Below are 17,261 nucleotides of genomic sequence, written 5' to 3' on the forward strand. Positions count from 1 at the left end.
CTGCATTCAACCCATTGGGCACACTCTCCCGCGAATTGGAGCATCTCCATGTGAGCCTGCTTCGCGCCTGCACCCTCGGTGGCGCGCCTGTCAAGCCCATGTCCGAAGCAATTCTCCTCCAGAACACAGTGAATAAGCCGGGCACTTCTTGCTTGGGATGTCGGCGGCGGAAGCTGAAGTGCAGCCGTGAGCCAGACGGCTGCTTGAACTGCACCAAAAGCGACCTGCCTTGCGTCTATCCAACACCGGATGTTGGCGTCAAGCGCAAAAGAGGCCCGTACAAGAAGGACAAACCGCCGAGGCAGAGACATCTGGAAGATCTCGTCAAGTATCTCGAGCCGAAGAATCATGCGCAAGATGGCACTCGCAATGGTGACTCTGCAAGCCCAGGCCACGCATCTTCTCCAAGTCGTTCCGCCTACGGACAACCTTCTCTCTCAGCTGGCCCTCGACCGCCAGCTCAGACGGCAAACTCCGAGGATCTGGTGAAAGATGCACTGATAGCGCTTACCAAGTCGTCAGTCTCGGATCATGACAACAAATACGATGATGGAGCTTGGCCTCATCGTGATAACACTTCTGGCCCACAAACCGCCGTTGGCACACGACATCCTCCGGTGCGTCGCATCTTCGAATATTGGCATCTGTTTGTGACCCGAGCCGATCCCATGACGAAGCTGATACATTGTCCGACATTCGCAACGAAGTTGTTCAGTGTCATCGACAATTTGGCAAATGTTCCATCGTCCACCGAGGCTCTGATGTTCGCCATCTACTACGCAGCACTAAGCACGTGCACTGCACGTGAGGCACGACGCAGATTTGGCGACGCACAGGACGTCTTGATGCATCGCTATGGACGTAGTGTTGAGGCCGCGCTGGGAGACAACTACGACACACCTCAACTTGAGGCATTGCAGGCTCTTGTGCTCTACATCATATGTATCAGACGAGCAGATGATGGCTCTAATATTCGTGCTTTATTTTCGCTTGCAGTACGCTCGGCACAGATGATAGGATTGCACGAAGATCCCGAAGGCAGATACTCGCCGTTTGAGGTTGAAATGCGTCGAAGATTGTGGTATCACTTGTGCGGCCTGGAATCTCGAACGGCTGAGGAAGGTGGATCAAGGAACACGACAATTCTGAAGGATCGAAATGTCCAGCTGCCTGCCAACCTGAACGATAATGACTTGGACCCCAGCATGACACATCCACCCCAAACCCGCGTAGGAGTTGCAGACATGACATTTCCCATCCTTCGCTTTGAGATTCACCGACTTGTGTTTGGCCTGTGGGGTATCCGGAAAGAAAGGAACGGCAACTGGGCTGGCCAAGAATCTTCAGGCCCGGACAGCGTGAGAGATCACCAAAACGACTACTACGAGCAAGCGAAATTCAGGTTCGACACGAACTATATGCAATACATGCACACCTCACGGGCGTACGACTGGCTATGCACAAACTTCGTCGAGAGCATGCTGATCAAGGCGCGCTTGATCATCGATTTCCCTTTTGGCACCACGCCCACAAAGGACATGCCAAAAGAAGAACGCATGACCCTACTTCAAGCATCTGTAGACATCATCCAAATGACGCATGGCGTCGCGAACGACGAGCGATTATCCGACTACAACTGGTACTTCCGAGGCTATGTGCAATGGCACTCGCTCGCGATTGTGGTTGCTGAGCTGGGCTGGAGCACAAATCTGGATTTCGCAAATAATGCTTGGGCAGTGCTTGATCCGATCTTGGCTGATTGGGACAGAATGTACAAGACCAAGCGAGAGGAGCCAGCGTGGCAACACGTGCATACCCTGATTGAGCGAGCGCGTCACATACGATTGCAGAGAAGGCAGCAGCTAGCAGCACAGAAGCAGGCCAGTCATAAGCGCACTCGGACCGATATATCAGCTCCAGCCCAACGAGAAACACCTCAATACAGTCCAAACATGGTGCACGTCCAGCAGAGCGTGCAGCCGGAGCAAGCACCTGAAAGTCATGCGCCCAACCACCAGGCCATGGCGGCCGGGCAATACAACTATCCTCAACCAGAGGCACCTGCATCATACTCTGCAGGCACGCCCGCTAGTCACAATGGCTCATCATTCTCGGGACCATGCACTGGAACAGGATCAGTCATGGACTTCAATCTCGATTTTGACCCTTTTGCTGGTATGGAAAATGTGGACTTTAATGCTTTCAATGAGGTATTCAATGATGGAAGCTGGGAGATGCTGGATAATCTTGAGGACGTGAACATGCAGATACATGACGAGACTACGTGCGGGAATTGGTGGGGCTTGAATGCTCCAGTGCCGCAAGCCAGCACAGGAGCCTATGACTATCAAGCTCCGACGCATAGCTGAGCCAAGAGCGTCATGTGAAAGATAGCCGACAGATCACGAAGCGATGCACATGTCAAGTGATGCGCCAGGCACGTTACTTCAAACCCTTGAAACGACGCTTAACTGGCTTCATGATTGTGTATGCACGCGCTTGTCTCTGCACGCGACACAGAGCAAACAGATGCGCGGTCAAGAGATACAGGCCACATCTGCTGTCACTCGCTTTTTGGGAAGCAATCCTCGCTCTGGCAATATACTTCTATTGCAAGCCCTCGCCCGCAACTACTCGCTGCAACTCCACCTCGAGCGCTTCACTGCATTACTGGACTGGATACAATTCGAGGTTCCCAAGTCAGCCAATACGCAAACGACAGCATGACCAGAGAGATTAACGTTAAGAAAAGCTCAGTCCCTGCCCCAAAGCACCGCGACGCCCGAGTCCTGGACGGCCAACTCCATCGAGACGCCTTTGGCCCACCTCCATTCAAGTCATCAAACCCCTCTACCACCAACCGAACGTATCCAAACACTTTCACGCCCACGCCTGGCGCCGGCAAATATCAGCGCAAAGCCGAGAAGCTACTCTGGGAACTCGAGAACAAACTGCGCAGCTCAAAGCTCCTGGCATCCTATCCAGTCAGCAGCAGTTTCGCGGAGGAAGACAGATTCGGAGGTGTGGTTTTCGACTCGGATAGCGGATGTAACACTATCGATGGGGGACTATACGCTAGCAATACTGAGCTGCTTGTAATGAGCGGCGCTCTTTCGGCAGATGACCACCGCTGTGAATTGGGAAGGGCATGCTTTCGGACCAAGATCGGGGAACAGAATGGTGACAGTGGCGAGGAACGAAGGAGTTTCGACGAATTGGAGGCGCAGCGCGGGAAGAGGCGTGAGGAGTCCGAGTTTCGGGGCTTCGATTCTGGATGGTATGCGCCGAGTGAAGAGAGTGTAGAAGCGGACGAGGAGGGGGAGAGAAGAAGCGTAGCGAGAGATTGTGGTTCGATGAGGCTTAAAGATAGATTTTGAGGTACAGGTGCAAAATTCGGGCTTGACGAGGCATGGATGGGGCGGATAGATATGCACGATACCAATCTTCATCACCTCACATTGACACAAGCCTTCTCTATATCCGTTTCTTTGACATCAGTAGCATCCATTTCACGCAAAGAAAAGTGGACTCGACACCGGGATGGAGCACAGGCAAGTCCTCCAATTGTGCGTGCCGTCGAGTATGCATGACTGGTGTCTGGCTTTCCAGTCGGGTCGTGTTGATGCACTCACTCGGGAGTACAGTAGGAGTATGACGAGATCGCGGAAAACTAAAGCCGTGGTTGCTGTAGCGAAGCTTGCAGTTTTCCGATCGGACTCCAACGTAAGGCAAGGCTGAGCACAGACCCTTTTGATGGGCTTGTGTGTCGAACGTGTTCGTGAGCCAACTCGTCTGATCATTGGAACTGAAAGTGATCTACATATGGGCATGGTCAAGTGAAGCTTGTGACGACTGTTGGCAGATATAGGACGGAAGGTGCATGCATTCGCCTATGCTTGAAGCTTAAATCAAACTGTCTCGAGACAATGGTATCTCTGTGGTATCCAACGATTGAACGCTTCACGAAAAAATGCAAGCAATAAATGGTGGGCAAAATGCCGGACAGCGTGTGGACGCATCCATCCGCGCAGCAAAGACGAACATGTCGAATCTGTTCTTGTGTGCGTGCCGTGACTGCACATTCCCGACCTCAATCGCTCAAGTCGGGATTAGCAACAAACAAGCGTGGTCCAGACATGGTCATGGTCCTCTCGTCCACACTGCCTCTCCGCCTGAGGTCATCAGCATTGTTCTTCTGCTGTTGTATTTGTTCTTCGACTGTGATTTTCCGCGAAGGGAGGCCGCCGACTTGACCGAACTGCTCCTCTTCGCTGCTTCCACTAGGCTTGCCGAAGTAGTCCAGCTCTACGCCATCGTTCCTGGGCATCGGCGTTTCCTCCTCGATTGGATCACCCATACTGTCTACTGGACTGACACCAGGAGGCGTGTTGCCGTTACTGTATGAGTTGTTCAGCCCGGAAGCGTGGAAGCTGTGGCCTCTCCTGCCACTCCCCAAACTGCTCCGACCACTGCCAGTTCGGACGTGATACCGAGCTCCGGTGTCATCATCACTGGTGTTTCCGTCGTCCACTTCAGAAGCACTGAGCCGCATCGGGACGCCGGCACCAGGCTTCAACGTAGCGTTGTATGCACTGGCCTTTGGAGCTCCGTGATGCCGGATCTTGCTACGCACCCCGCCTACAACACCCGAACTGCTAGTGCTTGTGCGTACCGTGGAAGCGTAGTTGTGCCCACCAGCCACTTCGGCCGCAGCCCGCATCTTTGCTTGGCGCTGCGCAGCCAATATTCTTGGATCCTCATGTTGAGCTCTATCGCACCACACCGTGGCCTTTTGTTTCCGCATGAGGGCGACATACGAGGTGGGCGAGAGGGAGGAGTTGCTGCGAGAGGAGGTGGATCGACGCACGCCATTGGTCATGTTCGTGGGCGCTCTTTGCAGGTTGGAGTTTTGTGATGAGGTCGAGGAGCCGGTGGCATTTGATAGGGTGCGGCGGGTCTGCCCAGGCTGAGGATATTGTGACTGCGATTGTGTCATGCTGTAAGACGGCGATATGCTCGGTTGCCGAGAGTCGTTCTGTAAGCCAAGAGCGGTGGAGGAATTGGTTCTTGCCCGACTGTGGTTATATTGGCTATTCATGGTATTGCCATTGCCATTGCCATTGTTGTGTTGTGCAGGAGCCAGTCTCTGTCCCTGGGCGGGGAGGGGCTTCCTCGCAACGGCGACTGCAGACATGGTGAAGGCTGGTTGCTGCTGTTTGCGGCTGTCTGCGTGCGTGCGTCTTTGCGGGGTCGAGAGTGGTGTTTCAGCTTCTCGCAGCAGCAATCAGCAGCAAGCGCAACACCGGCGGACACACACAGCGGGCAGTGTCGGCGTCGAGGGCAGACGCGTCGAATGTATGTGTGCGGTGCGGTGCGGTGCGGTGCGGTGCGGTCGTATGCTCGCCGGCGCAAGGTCGACTATTCTACGCTGCGTCGGGACCGGGGGACTGCGATGGAGACTGCAGGCCAATATTCCTGCATGCGCTTGCTGCACACTGCCGTGCGAATGAGCGGCGTGCGTCTGGCGGGCTTTTGGGCTGCGAGCAGCTGGACTGTATGTGTATGGATCTGGCGAAGCAGACGCGGTGCAGTGCAGATAAGAGAGAGTGATCGGCGCGAGTCCGAGACACGCAGCGGATGCGCGATGGAAGATTCAAGATAGAATAGCGTTACAGTGCTTCGCAAAGGTCTCGCGCGATTATCAGCCCAGCCCAGGCCAGCCCAGCCGTCGCTCGCCCGTAGTGTGCCAGTAATGATGCACTGAGGAGGGAAGTGGGCTCAGTCGGCGCTGTGCTCGGTGCTTCACATGCCACCCTTGCAGCGAGGCGTGAGCGTGAGATGTGGATACGAGAGAAGACGAGGGACAATAATAATAATGCTTTGTCCTCCCGCTGCTGCACTTGAAGAGCTGTCGACACCTGGCCTGGCGACAGCACCGATCGATGCCACCCCGAGACTCACCACACCTATCCCAATGGCCCAGGCACGATGTCCCAGGGCAGCCTGTTGTTGTGGTATTGCCAGAGGTGCGTAGATTCGCTGCGGAGGAGCTCAGGAGTGTAGCTTGGGAAGAAGAGGGGTGGACAATGCTGCGATGTGATAGCGGATCAAAAGACCTTGAGGCAGAGTGAGACGGCAACGCAAATAGGACTCCGGACTGCAGCTACATTGTACTGTATCTTTGCCCTTTCTCCAATAATACGAAGCATCGCCCCAATGATCGTTGCCTTGCATTCATCATCTCACATTGATGTCGCGCGGCAAGCAAGCACTGCATTTAGCCTTCGCTAAATAGCTGCACGCCCGCCGTATGCCCACCCGAATGAATGCTCTCGTTGGTACGGAGCTTCACGGTACGCAAGGTCGAGTCTGCTTTGGGGCTGGAGCTCAGGAGGAGGTGGCCGGAAGAAGAAGCCCAGCCTCCCGAATAAGCCATCCTCGAGGCCATTCACTCTGTATGGCAAATCGCAAATAGCATCGACGTTGACGCAATTGCCAATACCCCAAGCCAAGAGGATTTTAGCAGCAATCCTTAGCGCGCACATAGGGTAAGAAAAAACCGTAATCTTACAGCAATTCTCAGTCCAACTGTATAAGTTATTTTCAGCTGTACGTCCACTGTAATCTCCTAATATGCTGTAGACAGTTAGCCTACTGTTGAATCTGTGTACTATATAGATTTCTAAACCGTAGAGATCCACTTTTGCTATAGGATCTAATAGGAATAGCCGCTAAGCGGTTAGGGATGTGGATACTACCCGTATTTCCTTCCGACTTTATGCTATTATATAGTAATCTTCCTTTACGCGCACCTATTCGCATCGCTTCCGTACTACTAAGTCCTTTATATATCGACTTTCTAGATCTCGCGCGCGCCCGATTCGATATAGCAGAGACAGTAGCAGCAGCAGTAGCAGCAGCAGCAGCAGTAGCAGAGCCGCCGGCAAAGCGGCTACTACTAGAAGCACCGGTATATTACATCCTACACTCTTTACTATTCCTATATAGTATTGGTCTGCACAACACTAGCTTCAGAATTCAGGTTATATAGCTTTAGAATACAGCTTTAGAATACAGCTTTAGAATACAGCTTTAGAATCTAGCTTAAACTGTCTACTACGACTATGTCTAATACATACACCTCTTACACCTCTACACTATTTATTTATTCTAACGTTTGCTAAGCCTTTATATGTAAACAGGCGGCTATAGTAATATAGTGCAGTAGGCTAATTCATTTACAGATTCGAGAGCACTTGCGTTTCTTTACGAAATATCCCTATATACGATTACCTATAAAGTCCCTTCCTGTTCCTACTACTACTAAGTCTTAAGCCTTTAAAGCTAAGACTAACAAGCGTAATTTACTTAATTAAGCGTTCAAATAGATGCATTTCGAAACTAGTAGCTATAAGCCAAAGGATGATATTATTAAAATAATTTATAGAGATGCTATCTTTAAGGAGAACAAAATGCTGTTTGCTTAGGCTCGGAGCAAAGCTCTTAATACCCGAACATTGAAGTCGGAAACTATTAGAAATTGTCGTATAAGTTGATCCCTCTAGCCGCCTATTTATATCTTCTTTTTTTACTATTAAGCTATACGTTTGCATATTAGCATCTAGCTTTAGAACTTAATGATTTCGAAGCCTACTAATCTTTAGTACAATCTCGAATCTTCTAGTTCTGAAACCTTCAACTTTTGCTTACTAAGGTACTCTTATTAGTGTAGATATAGCTAATTTATATACAGAAATACGTCGAGAAGCTTATAGCCGAGGACCCCTCCCTTTTAGGCCTAGATATCGAAGAGACGCTAGATTTCTTCGACGCCCGCTTTAGCGAAGACGAGTTCTTCGTTATATAAGTTGATTATAATACTAATGTTTTATTTCCTATTTCTTTTGATATAATATGCTCTCTTCTAGCCTAATAAACGATGCTAACATAGATATATAGCTTTAAGTATATAAAAGGTCGGCTAGATGTCGACTAGTCCGGCCCTTAGGGGCAAGCCTTCTACAAGTATATATTATTTAACATAGCATACTATACTAAGTCTTTGATTCTCGAAGCATTATTTATTATAAGCTTTATACCTAAATCGATACCTCCGAAGCTCCGTATCGAAGAATCGCTACTCGTACGATAGCTAATATACTAATTCTATATAGGGTAGTATCGCGCTCTATACTCGGAGGTGGCTGCGGCTACTCGAGCCGACAAGAAGCTTAGTAAGTCGCTCGGAATAGTAGGTAATCGCTACATATAGATAGAGCTAACAGTATATATAGGCGAGCAATACGCCAACGTAAACAAAGCCCTCGTAGAGGCATACGACAGCTACCCGTAAGACCTTCTAGCATCTAGCATCTAGTAGCTAATTAATATATATAGCATTAATAAAGATTTCGATAGAGTAGTCCGCTCCGACTTCGCGGAGGTTATACCGAAGAAGACTAGTGCTAGCGACAAGGGTCGCAAGGTATGTATAGCTTTCCAATACTATATAGATATACTAACTATATAATAGAGAAAGAACCTCGCTAGCGCTAAGCGCGCTAAGAAGCGGCTAATGGCCCTTCCGCCTCTAAAGGCATAGGCCCTTTATTATTTTTATATTTCTATATCTCTGTGTATTTTTTTAGATCTTAGCTAAGCGATAGCGCTAGTAGTGTTGCTGCTGCTATTTTTTTTTTAGCTCTGCTCTGTATTTATTTTAGCTTATAATACCTAGATAATAAACAAGTATTAATATACACTAACTACTACTCCTTATAGATCGACAAATAGATCTATATACTCGACGCCGATATCGACATACTATTTAGCGCTTCCGGCGACTTCGTAAACAAGCAAGAATATACAGAAAGGACTCTAAATTACACGGTCGCGTAAATAAGACAAAGGAAGATCTACTATATTCACGCGTATTGTCTTTATTTACGAAGCAACCTTCGCTACGCGTATTATGCTTAGCGCGTTAAAGCGCGTATATGCCTTCCGTAGCAAACACCTATACCTACCTCTATCTACTAACCTCTAACTCTAAGCAAACTCATCCCTCGAGACACTATAGTCTAAACACTACAGTCTAAACACTATAGTCCAAAAACCACAGTCTAAAAACCACAGTCTAGCTATGCGTTTCACCTTCTTGCCGCTAGGCGTCTTAGGTATTTAGCCAAACCCTCCCTAAGCGACACTATAGCTAGCTATAGCCGCAGCCGCAGCCGTAGCAATACTATCTGTTCTAACCGGAACGAAGCGCCCTCGCGAATACGAAGAACAAGAATAAGAACAAGAGGAGGAGGAGGATAATAAGGGATACGAAGGCGCGGCTAAAGACTCGAGTAACCTTCTAGCCCTAGATAATATCGTTGCAACTACCGAGCCTGAAAATAATGAATTAGTACAGATAGAAGCCGTCAATCCTATAGCACGTATAACTACTAAGCTGCTTAATCTTCAGCTAGCTTTAACTTAAGCTATCGAAGATGCTAATTAGCTAAGCGTAGATAAAGTAATCGAGGCAGCTAGGTATTAAATCCAGGCTAATGAAGAGCCTATCTTTGTATAGGAAGCGACAGCTGTACTAGGTTAAGAATATATTAAAGCTGATAAGGAACACGTACCTCCGACTTAATAGACTAGCCTTATACTTCTACCTCCGACCCTAGCGAGCGACTAATCTTAGCTCCTTAATTAGAAGAGGGGCTATCGTATCCGCGCTATTAACAACCTAGAGATGTCCTTTAGTCTCTAGCTCTAAGGTATAGGCATCTCACGATCCGACTATGCCTCCTTATACAATATCTTTACGACCCTAGTACTAAACAGTAAGCTATCCGATCTACCTAAGTCAATTAATACAATCAAATTGCACCTAAAGTCGGTTCTTCTACTACTACTAATACGCTACTAGGAAATCCCTCTATAGAAACAGAAGACATTGCTAACTATACTAGGGTCTTAAGATTTCAAGACCTCCGAGCCGCTATACTTCTTCGACCTACAAGAGCTATTCACTCGCCTACTTAGCTCTAACAATGCTATATATAGCGGACTAGCTAAGCTTGTCGACCTACCGACTAAGCTATTTTAGTCCCGTGCTTAGGCAAGCTCGATCCGTATAACTTCTAGTATATTCGCGAGATATCTATCGTTAGGCGGCGCACTAGTTACCTACGCTACTAGACCTGCACGTAGAGTCGCACTACAATACGAGCTTAAGAAGAAGACTCGTACGAGGAAGGTAGCTCGGACTAACGGTAACGAGGAGACTCTACTAATACTAGCACCTCTAGTTGACTAGCAGTAATTTATCGGCAACGCTAGTAGACCTGTTTTTCTATTAGACTTTGTCCGTTTCCTATACTAGGATATTAGCTACAGTTGTCGATCGACTTAAGCCTACGCTAGCCGCGTTATAGCTATATAGGTCGATAATCGCGAGCCGACAAAGCGCAACCCGAAGGCAGATTACAAGGGTAGTAAGGGATTAACAGTAATCTAGATCGTACCGCTTCTTAACTACGGCGCGTTACCTACATATACACGACAGTCTCTTACTAATAATGTTGTCGAATACGAGCTGTTCTAGGTAGAGAATCAACTCTACACTGTTCTAGAAGCTAATATATAGCCGTTCAACTTAGGTTTAGTTACTATATATTACCTATACGAAAGCAAGATCGACGCTGCTCCGCTTCTACGCGACGATAGGTACAAGTTTGTTATACGGCGTATTGTTACCCGCAATGGTTCTATCCGCCCGATTTATTAAACCTATCTAATCCGCGGTAAGCTAGAAATCATAGTATACGGTCGTTAGTAGCTCCTTAAGTTTGACTCGTATACAACCGGTTTAAAGGTTCTCTCCGCGCCTTTCTTACTATTCATCGATAGCTTTAGCCTATACCGCAACATGCACCGGTTATTAATAGGCTAGTATATAATTATAGCTAGCCTCTCTATATAGGAGCGAAATCGGACCTCTAATATTATTCCATTTACATTAGGTCTATACGGTAGCAATACGGAGGACGTAATTAGCGCTATTGCCCCGAGACTAAAGAGTCTTGATATCGGATAAGAGCTTAATCTATATATACTAGGCGGTAAGGCGTTAGTTTACGCATTCGCATTAGCGTATATTAGCGACATGCTACAACAGCAAGAAAACTCTAGTATACTCGGCCCTAGAGCTAATGTCTCTTATCGCTTCTGCTATATACACTTAGCAGATCGCGGCAACCTCGACGTAGATTGCCTACGCTTCTACTATAAGAACGAGCGAATCCGACAGTATATGTCTTCTATAGGTATAGCAGCTTCTATACGAGCGACCTTTAGCCGGCAATATAGCATACTTAGTAAGACTCCCGCACTCTAGTAGCTATTTCTAGCCTTAGATATTATCCTGTTACGACCTTCGGATCCTACTTACTTAGAGTATAAGGGCATAACTAGTATGTTCTATACTGTCCTTCTCGCAGAGATTCTTACTAATACGGCTCAACTCGAATACGGTAAAGCAATTTATAGGTTTCTAATGCCTCCTAGCTAGAACCGCCTCTAGTCTCTACTATACTATCTTGCGCAATACAGCCTCTCTAAGCACGCGCGTTAGTCTGTTACAGTCCCAATTTTGGGTCGTCTTTAGCTAAATAATAGCTATATTGTGCAGTTATTCCGAGATACCGTACAGGGCATATTATCCTAACAAGGTACTATGCTGTACTAGGTTGCTAATAGTCTTGCTTAGGAGCTCTAGATACCAATAGACGACGTATTAGTAGCTGCAATTCTAGTTCGCTTCCTTATAGTATTAGCTCGTTCGAATGTCTACCTTATATCGAAGAAGACTACTACCTAGCAACGCATCGACTATATAACTAAAATGGTAGCAATGCGGCGTATCTTCTAGGAACTTATAGAATACGCAGCTATTTCGAACATTAAGAATCTATACACTCGACAGCGTAGCCGTAGTTATAGCATCCCTCCTGTTGCTAGCACCTAGCTTAGCTAAACACCTACACCTATAGCTATAGCTGCAGCTATAGCAGATTAACAACCGAAGGAGACTAAGGGCGCAGCTAAATACCGTAGTATAGCAAAGCGACTAAATGTCTATATCGGGCAGCACTACGCAGAGATAATTGCTAAATATACTATAGCTAGCAATCTTAATATACTAGCTAGCGAAGCTAAGTATAAGACTATAAAGCAGCAGATTTACCTTACTAACTAATATAGGCCTAAGAAGGACCTCCTCGAGCGGTAGGGTCTTAAAATAACTGTGCGACTGCTGCTATAAGGTACGTATAAGCAGGAGCCTAACCTCTCGGCTTAAATAAGCGACCTCTTTAAGAATAACCTATAGCTCTTCGACAATGTCCTACCGCGGTCTAAGCGAGGCACTAACAGCGACGATTACTCGGTTCTCGATAGTACGGAGGTTATGCTTAGCGACGACAACTATCTAAATGTAACAACTGGCGATCGCCTGCTATAGTATTACTATAAAGACTTCTTGCTACTTCCTATCCGCAATAATGCTATAAAGAAGCTATTCAAAGATGCACTTATAGCCGTATACTAATACGACTACAACCGGACTAATTGCATACTAGACAATAGCGATGCTCTATACTAGTACAAGCGCTTTGCCTTCGATAATAAGCCTACCTAGCGCCGGACTGTCCTTCGCCGGGGAGACTTTGTTCGATATCGCGGCGGTATTAATATCGGCCGTATCGATCAGATCTTTACGTACCGTACGGCTCGTAGCATCTCGCTTTTCGTACTAATTACTGTCGCCTAGATGGACCGAAAGGATCTAATGCTACAGCTTTTAGTATATAAGCTTACTACTAAGTAGGTAACTGTCGGTATTAACGGTATTAATAGCAGTAAGATTTGGATAGTGCTAGTAACTAGGCAGGGCCTTTAGATAGCAAAGGGCAAGGCTGCTATTAATATAAGAAGCAGTGACCGTGCCCTCTTTGTCGATTAGGACCTGCAATTCCTTTAAAGGTAGTTAGGTATGTTCAGCTTTATCTTAATAGTAATAACTTAATGCTAAACAATAAATAGGCTAAGCCGACGCGCTAGATGTCTATCGAACACACGCTCCTTATAGTATAGACTCTCTAGCAGAATACTACACTCTTAACTAACTAGAAACTAGGCTTTCTACGCGGTCCTTTATATAGTCCCTCTACTCTTCTACTCGTAAGTCTGAAATCTATACTCTAATAACAATCGCTAACTTTTAGTATAGATTTGCCATTCTACTGCGACCGAGCTATACTATTCTACTGCGACCGAAGCTATGCTATTCTACTGCGACCGAAGCTATGCTATTCTACTGCGACCGAAGCTATTCTCCTACGACCGAGCTACGTACTAACAATACCTCTTAACGCTTTCTATAGCTAGAAGGACAGGTAGATAGCCGGATAGCTAGCAGTCGGCAAGGCAGGTAAGGGAATAGGATGTACTAAGTAGCCTATATAGAAAACTGCAATCGTATAAACTAAAGCACCCGTATAAATCTCTATACTAAATAGGCCTGTCTCTCGCATATACTATTGTACTATATAAACTGCTGAACAGTAGGACTCGCTCCTACTACATAGATTGCTGAACTGTAGGACCTACTTCTACTGCAGGACCTAATTAATAGCAGCCTTAGCAAACAGTACTTAGGTTATAATAGCATCTTACTATAAACAGCACCGCTTTAGAAAACTGGAGAAATGCTGTTATCTGAGCCTACAGTTGAGATTATTATATCGCATATCTACAGCATATCTACGGTCTAGACTGAGCATATGCCCCGCTAAGGATCTATTTTGGATCCGGATGCTGCAGAACTTCCCTTCGCGCTGCCAAGGAAGCCAAAATCGTTGCCAAGCGTCCCACCATCTCCTGTATCAAGCATCTTCTTCACGAACAACATCCTCGAAAGGGTCCCAGCTACCGTTCACCAAAATACCTTCCTTCTGCTGGCGCCGCCTGTCACCCCAAATCCTCGGAGTCGATCGCGCTGCACAACATCCTCGCATCCCGTTCGTGTGCAACATGAGAATAGAATAGGGGACTTGCGTCATTTGATGCAGAACGATCATCCCGCAACATACTACTAATCACACGACACGCCGGGTGGTTTCGACCTTCGGCATCTCCGTTCGAGGTGGCAAAGAAGATACCTCCTCCACTTCGGATCGCTGCTAGGTGATTACTATGATGGAGAACAAATTCCACGTCCCGAGACGCGCGCCGACACCCGTGCAGATGGCTGACCGCAGTTCCTCAGCCACGAAAAGCGAATGTTGCACGAGGACACAGAACTGGAATCAAGATATGGAGCTTTCTCCAAAGGAGAACGCCACGCCTCGCCTTTCTCTGCTATCAGGACGAGACTCGCACGCGTCTGGAAAGGCTCGGTCGTGCAAGGAACTCTCTGCCCATCAAACAATGTCTTTCTTCTGGGAAATCTCACCATGCTCTTGTCGAGACTCGTGGCAGCCAAGGTGACCACTCAGTCCAACTTGCAAACGGCAGTGTGGATCTTCATGCGGTTGACCGCTGTTGCCAGACTCCTAGTGGAAATGAATTGTCTTCTCCTCGAGCTCGTCAAGGATCTCCCAGAGGAATTTGGAGAAGACAGACGCCACAGATACCAATATGGCAACGTCTTCGCCAATGACAACACCATACTGGTAAATGCCAAATCCTTCCCTCACTGGTTCCAGCCTCGGTGGCAGTTCATGATCCAGCACCAACAGAGAAGTGGGTTTTGGCGCACTTACCCGCGGGACGTCGCTTTTGACTAGGATGATCTTCAAGCAAGGGATGCCACACCCCGAAGCAGTAAGTCAGTAGGAAAGGTAAGGTACACGTCACATCCCTTTTCGATCATTCTCATTTTCTGCCTTCTTGTCAACATCACCTGGAAGCGCGACATCAAGCCAACGAGTCAAGGAGGATGGCGAAGTCGACCTGTATCCTCCTCCAAGTGCTGCCTCGTACGTGAGAGCTCCATCAAAGAAGATCTGGTTGAGCTGACAAAAGTATCCAGGTGAACTTCGCGACATGATCTACGAAGAAGTCCTCGCATCCGCGACAGTCACGATCCAGGCGGAAGAGAAGTTGGAGAGGAGAGGCAGCGTAGTACATCGCCGTGGTTTCTCAGTCACAGGACCGCCAGCTTTGTTAGCCACGTGTAAACAAATCCGTGCAGAGGCGTCGAAAATCCACTACAGCCGCAACGCTTTCGCCATTACAATTGCAGCCGAGAACATGTCAATGCCTATCAAATGGTTGAACTCCATCCGGCCAAGACACAGACGAATGCTCCAACACATCAGCATCAATTTCCAAATGAGCTCAAATAGTTTGGTACCCGCGGGACCTTCCTGGCTAGCGACGTACTCCCCGAGATGGCTTCTGGATAAGAGGCGGAAAGACACTCTTGTGTTTTTAGAGGAACTCTTCTCTATGCGACACCTTAAGCATACCAACGTCTCGTTCGGCTTTCTAGGTCTCGAGATGGGGCAGAAAGAGCCTTCTCATACCGCCGAGATCAACCACGACTGGATTCACTTCTTCTTCGATCAACTGCTGCATTTTCAGCCTAGGTTTCTGAAGTCGGGAAGTACGCTGGGATGTCCGTACTGCGAGTTGAGAGAACGGCCGCAGGACGGATCTTGAGGCGTGCATAGGCGAGCAAGCGGATCTGAAGACCTTGTGGATTGTCAGATACTATAAGCAGTACCGGAATCTGGAACCTAACCCATCGAGCATGATGTTAGCACCGATCTCATGAAATTCCGGGCACATTTATCTCTGGCGGAAAACGATTTAATTTCCGTCAAAGTGGCCACATCTACGCCAATACTTGATTGCTGGGCTAACTAGACTATGACTCGGTTAATGTGCTGAGAACTGGACAAAGGCAGCGATGCCGGAGCACTGTCAGTACGTACATATAAACACAAAGAAAGCAGAGCCCTGCTATACAACTTTTCTTCAACCTGACATTCTTGAGCTACGATCCCCATCTCCAGGTGGCCTGCTTAAACGGCACAATATCCTCCATCGACAACAATATCAGTGCCAGTAGTGTATGAGCTCGCGTCACTCGCCAAGTAAAGATATGCTCCCTTCAGCTCACTAGCCTCTCCTTCCCTACCCATGGGGATCTTCCCATGCCAAATCCTCTTCGTCTTCGGTGGTATGAAATCCGAAATCTCGGTCGCCATATATCCCGGACTGACACTGTTCGCCCTCGCAAATTTCACCCACTCCACCGCCAAAGACCTGCACAAGTGTATCACGCCCGCTTTTGCAGCATTGTAAGCGGCTTGAAGTTGAGGGATGTTGGCAATGTGACCACTCATAGAAGCCGTAGCGATGAATGATCCATAGCTGTAGTTTTGCAATGGTGAACCGAAAGCGTCGACTCCCGACGTATACTGTCTCCTCCAAATCTCGCCCGCAGCTTTGGCGCAGTAAAAAACACCATCCAAATCAGTGGAAACAACTTTATGGTAATGATCCAATTGGCCATCGATCATTCGTCCCTGGGTCCAAGGGATGCCAGCATTAGCCACAAAAATGTCAAGACGACCATTGAATTCTTGTACGATTTCATGGATGACGCGCTTCGTATCTGCAAAGTCCGTGACATCTGTTTGATAGGCTTTGCATTTGACGCCGAATTCTTGCTCGATGGCTTTGGCCTTTTCAATCGCTTTTTTGTTGCCGTGATACCAGATTGCTACGTTGGCGCCCGCTTCGGCGAAGCCTTGTGCCACAGCATATCCAATGCCGGCGCCGGCTCCTGAGATGATAGCCGTCTTACCCTTGAGACTGAAGAGGGGGAGGATTCGGTCTTGTTTGGGCGGAACGGTGTTGTCTATTCCGCGAGCATTATCAGTTGGTCCGGAGCTCCTCGTCCTGTAATTGTAAGTGCAGACGACTCTTACCTTCCTTGAATAATCCGTCGTGCATAGACGAGTCTTCTGGAGACTCCTGAAGCTGAGCTGGCAGGGCTGTTCGGACCATTGTGAGTGATGAGGCACAACTGTCACCGGTTCAACTGGATTCCAAAAAGATTGTAAGGCGTTCCGACTGGAGATGCTATTCTGGTGATGCAACGCGATGTTGGGAGGCGTGGAGTCCAATGTCAATTGCGTGATGATAAATGGTCGGCGCTCCGGCCAAGGCCGGCCGGAAAGCAACGCACG

The 17,261-nt window shown here is 47.9% G+C and overlaps 5 protein-coding genes across 5 annotated transcripts; 3 read left to right on the forward strand and 2 right to left on the reverse strand.

Annotated features, from left to right (window-relative positions):
- Positions 1-98: 98 nt before the first annotated feature.
- MYCFIDRAFT_29593 (uncharacterized protein) lies at positions 99-1,796 on the forward strand (the record flags this gene model as incomplete). The annotated part of the gene is made up of 1 exon (XM_007928736.1): positions 99-1,796. A coding segment is annotated over one exon (1,698 nt), but the record flags the coding sequence as incomplete, so codon positions are not given.
- A 376-nt stretch (positions 1,797-2,172) lies between these two features.
- On the forward strand, positions 2,173-2,928 carry MYCFIDRAFT_182979 (uncharacterized protein). The gene has a single exon (XM_007929248.1). The coding sequence runs from the start codon at positions 2,530-2,532 to the stop codon at positions 2,725-2,727; it is 198 nt and encodes a 65-aa protein (XP_007927439.1). The 5' UTR covers positions 2,173-2,529; the 3' UTR covers positions 2,728-2,928.
- A 938-nt stretch (positions 2,929-3,866) lies between these two features.
- On the reverse strand, positions 3,867-6,062 carry MYCFIDRAFT_86714 (uncharacterized protein). The gene has a single exon (XM_007929249.1). The coding sequence runs from the start codon at positions 5,192-5,194 to the stop codon at positions 4,091-4,093; it is 1,104 nt and encodes a 367-aa protein (XP_007927440.1). The 5' UTR covers positions 5,195-6,062; the 3' UTR covers positions 3,867-4,090.
- Positions 6,063-13,766: 7,704 nt separating this feature from the next.
- MYCFIDRAFT_175517 (uncharacterized protein) lies at positions 13,767-15,914 on the forward strand (the record flags this gene model as incomplete). Its single annotated transcript, XM_007929250.1, has 13 exons — positions 13,767-13,771; positions 13,882-14,082; positions 14,107-14,203; positions 14,245-14,298; positions 14,319-14,615; positions 14,643-14,770; positions 14,799-14,831; positions 14,864-15,028; positions 15,061-15,068; positions 15,092-15,486; positions 15,526-15,667; positions 15,699-15,766; positions 15,825-15,914. 13 exons carry the CDS (start codon positions 13,767-13,769, stop codon positions 15,912-15,914), a joined length of 1,683 nt encoding a protein of 560 aa, XP_007927441.1.
- Positions 15,894-17,154, reverse strand: MYCFIDRAFT_71664 (uncharacterized protein). Its single transcript, XM_007928928.1, has 2 exons — positions 17,001-17,154; positions 15,894-16,930 (listed from the first exon to the last, which is right to left on the reverse strand). Exons 1-2 carry the CDS (start codon positions 17,077-17,079, stop codon positions 16,089-16,091), a joined length of 921 nt encoding a protein of 306 aa, XP_007927119.1. The 5' UTR covers positions 17,080-17,154; the 3' UTR covers positions 15,894-16,088.
- Positions 17,155-17,261: the final 107 nt, after the last annotated feature.

This window comes from Pseudocercospora fijiensis, assembly GCF_000340215.1.
Source record: "Pseudocercospora fijiensis CIRAD86 unplaced genomic scaffold MYCFIscaffold_5, whole genome shotgun sequence".
NCBI classification, from domain to species: domain Eukaryota; kingdom Fungi; phylum Ascomycota; class Dothideomycetes; order Mycosphaerellales; family Mycosphaerellaceae; genus Pseudocercospora; species Pseudocercospora fijiensis.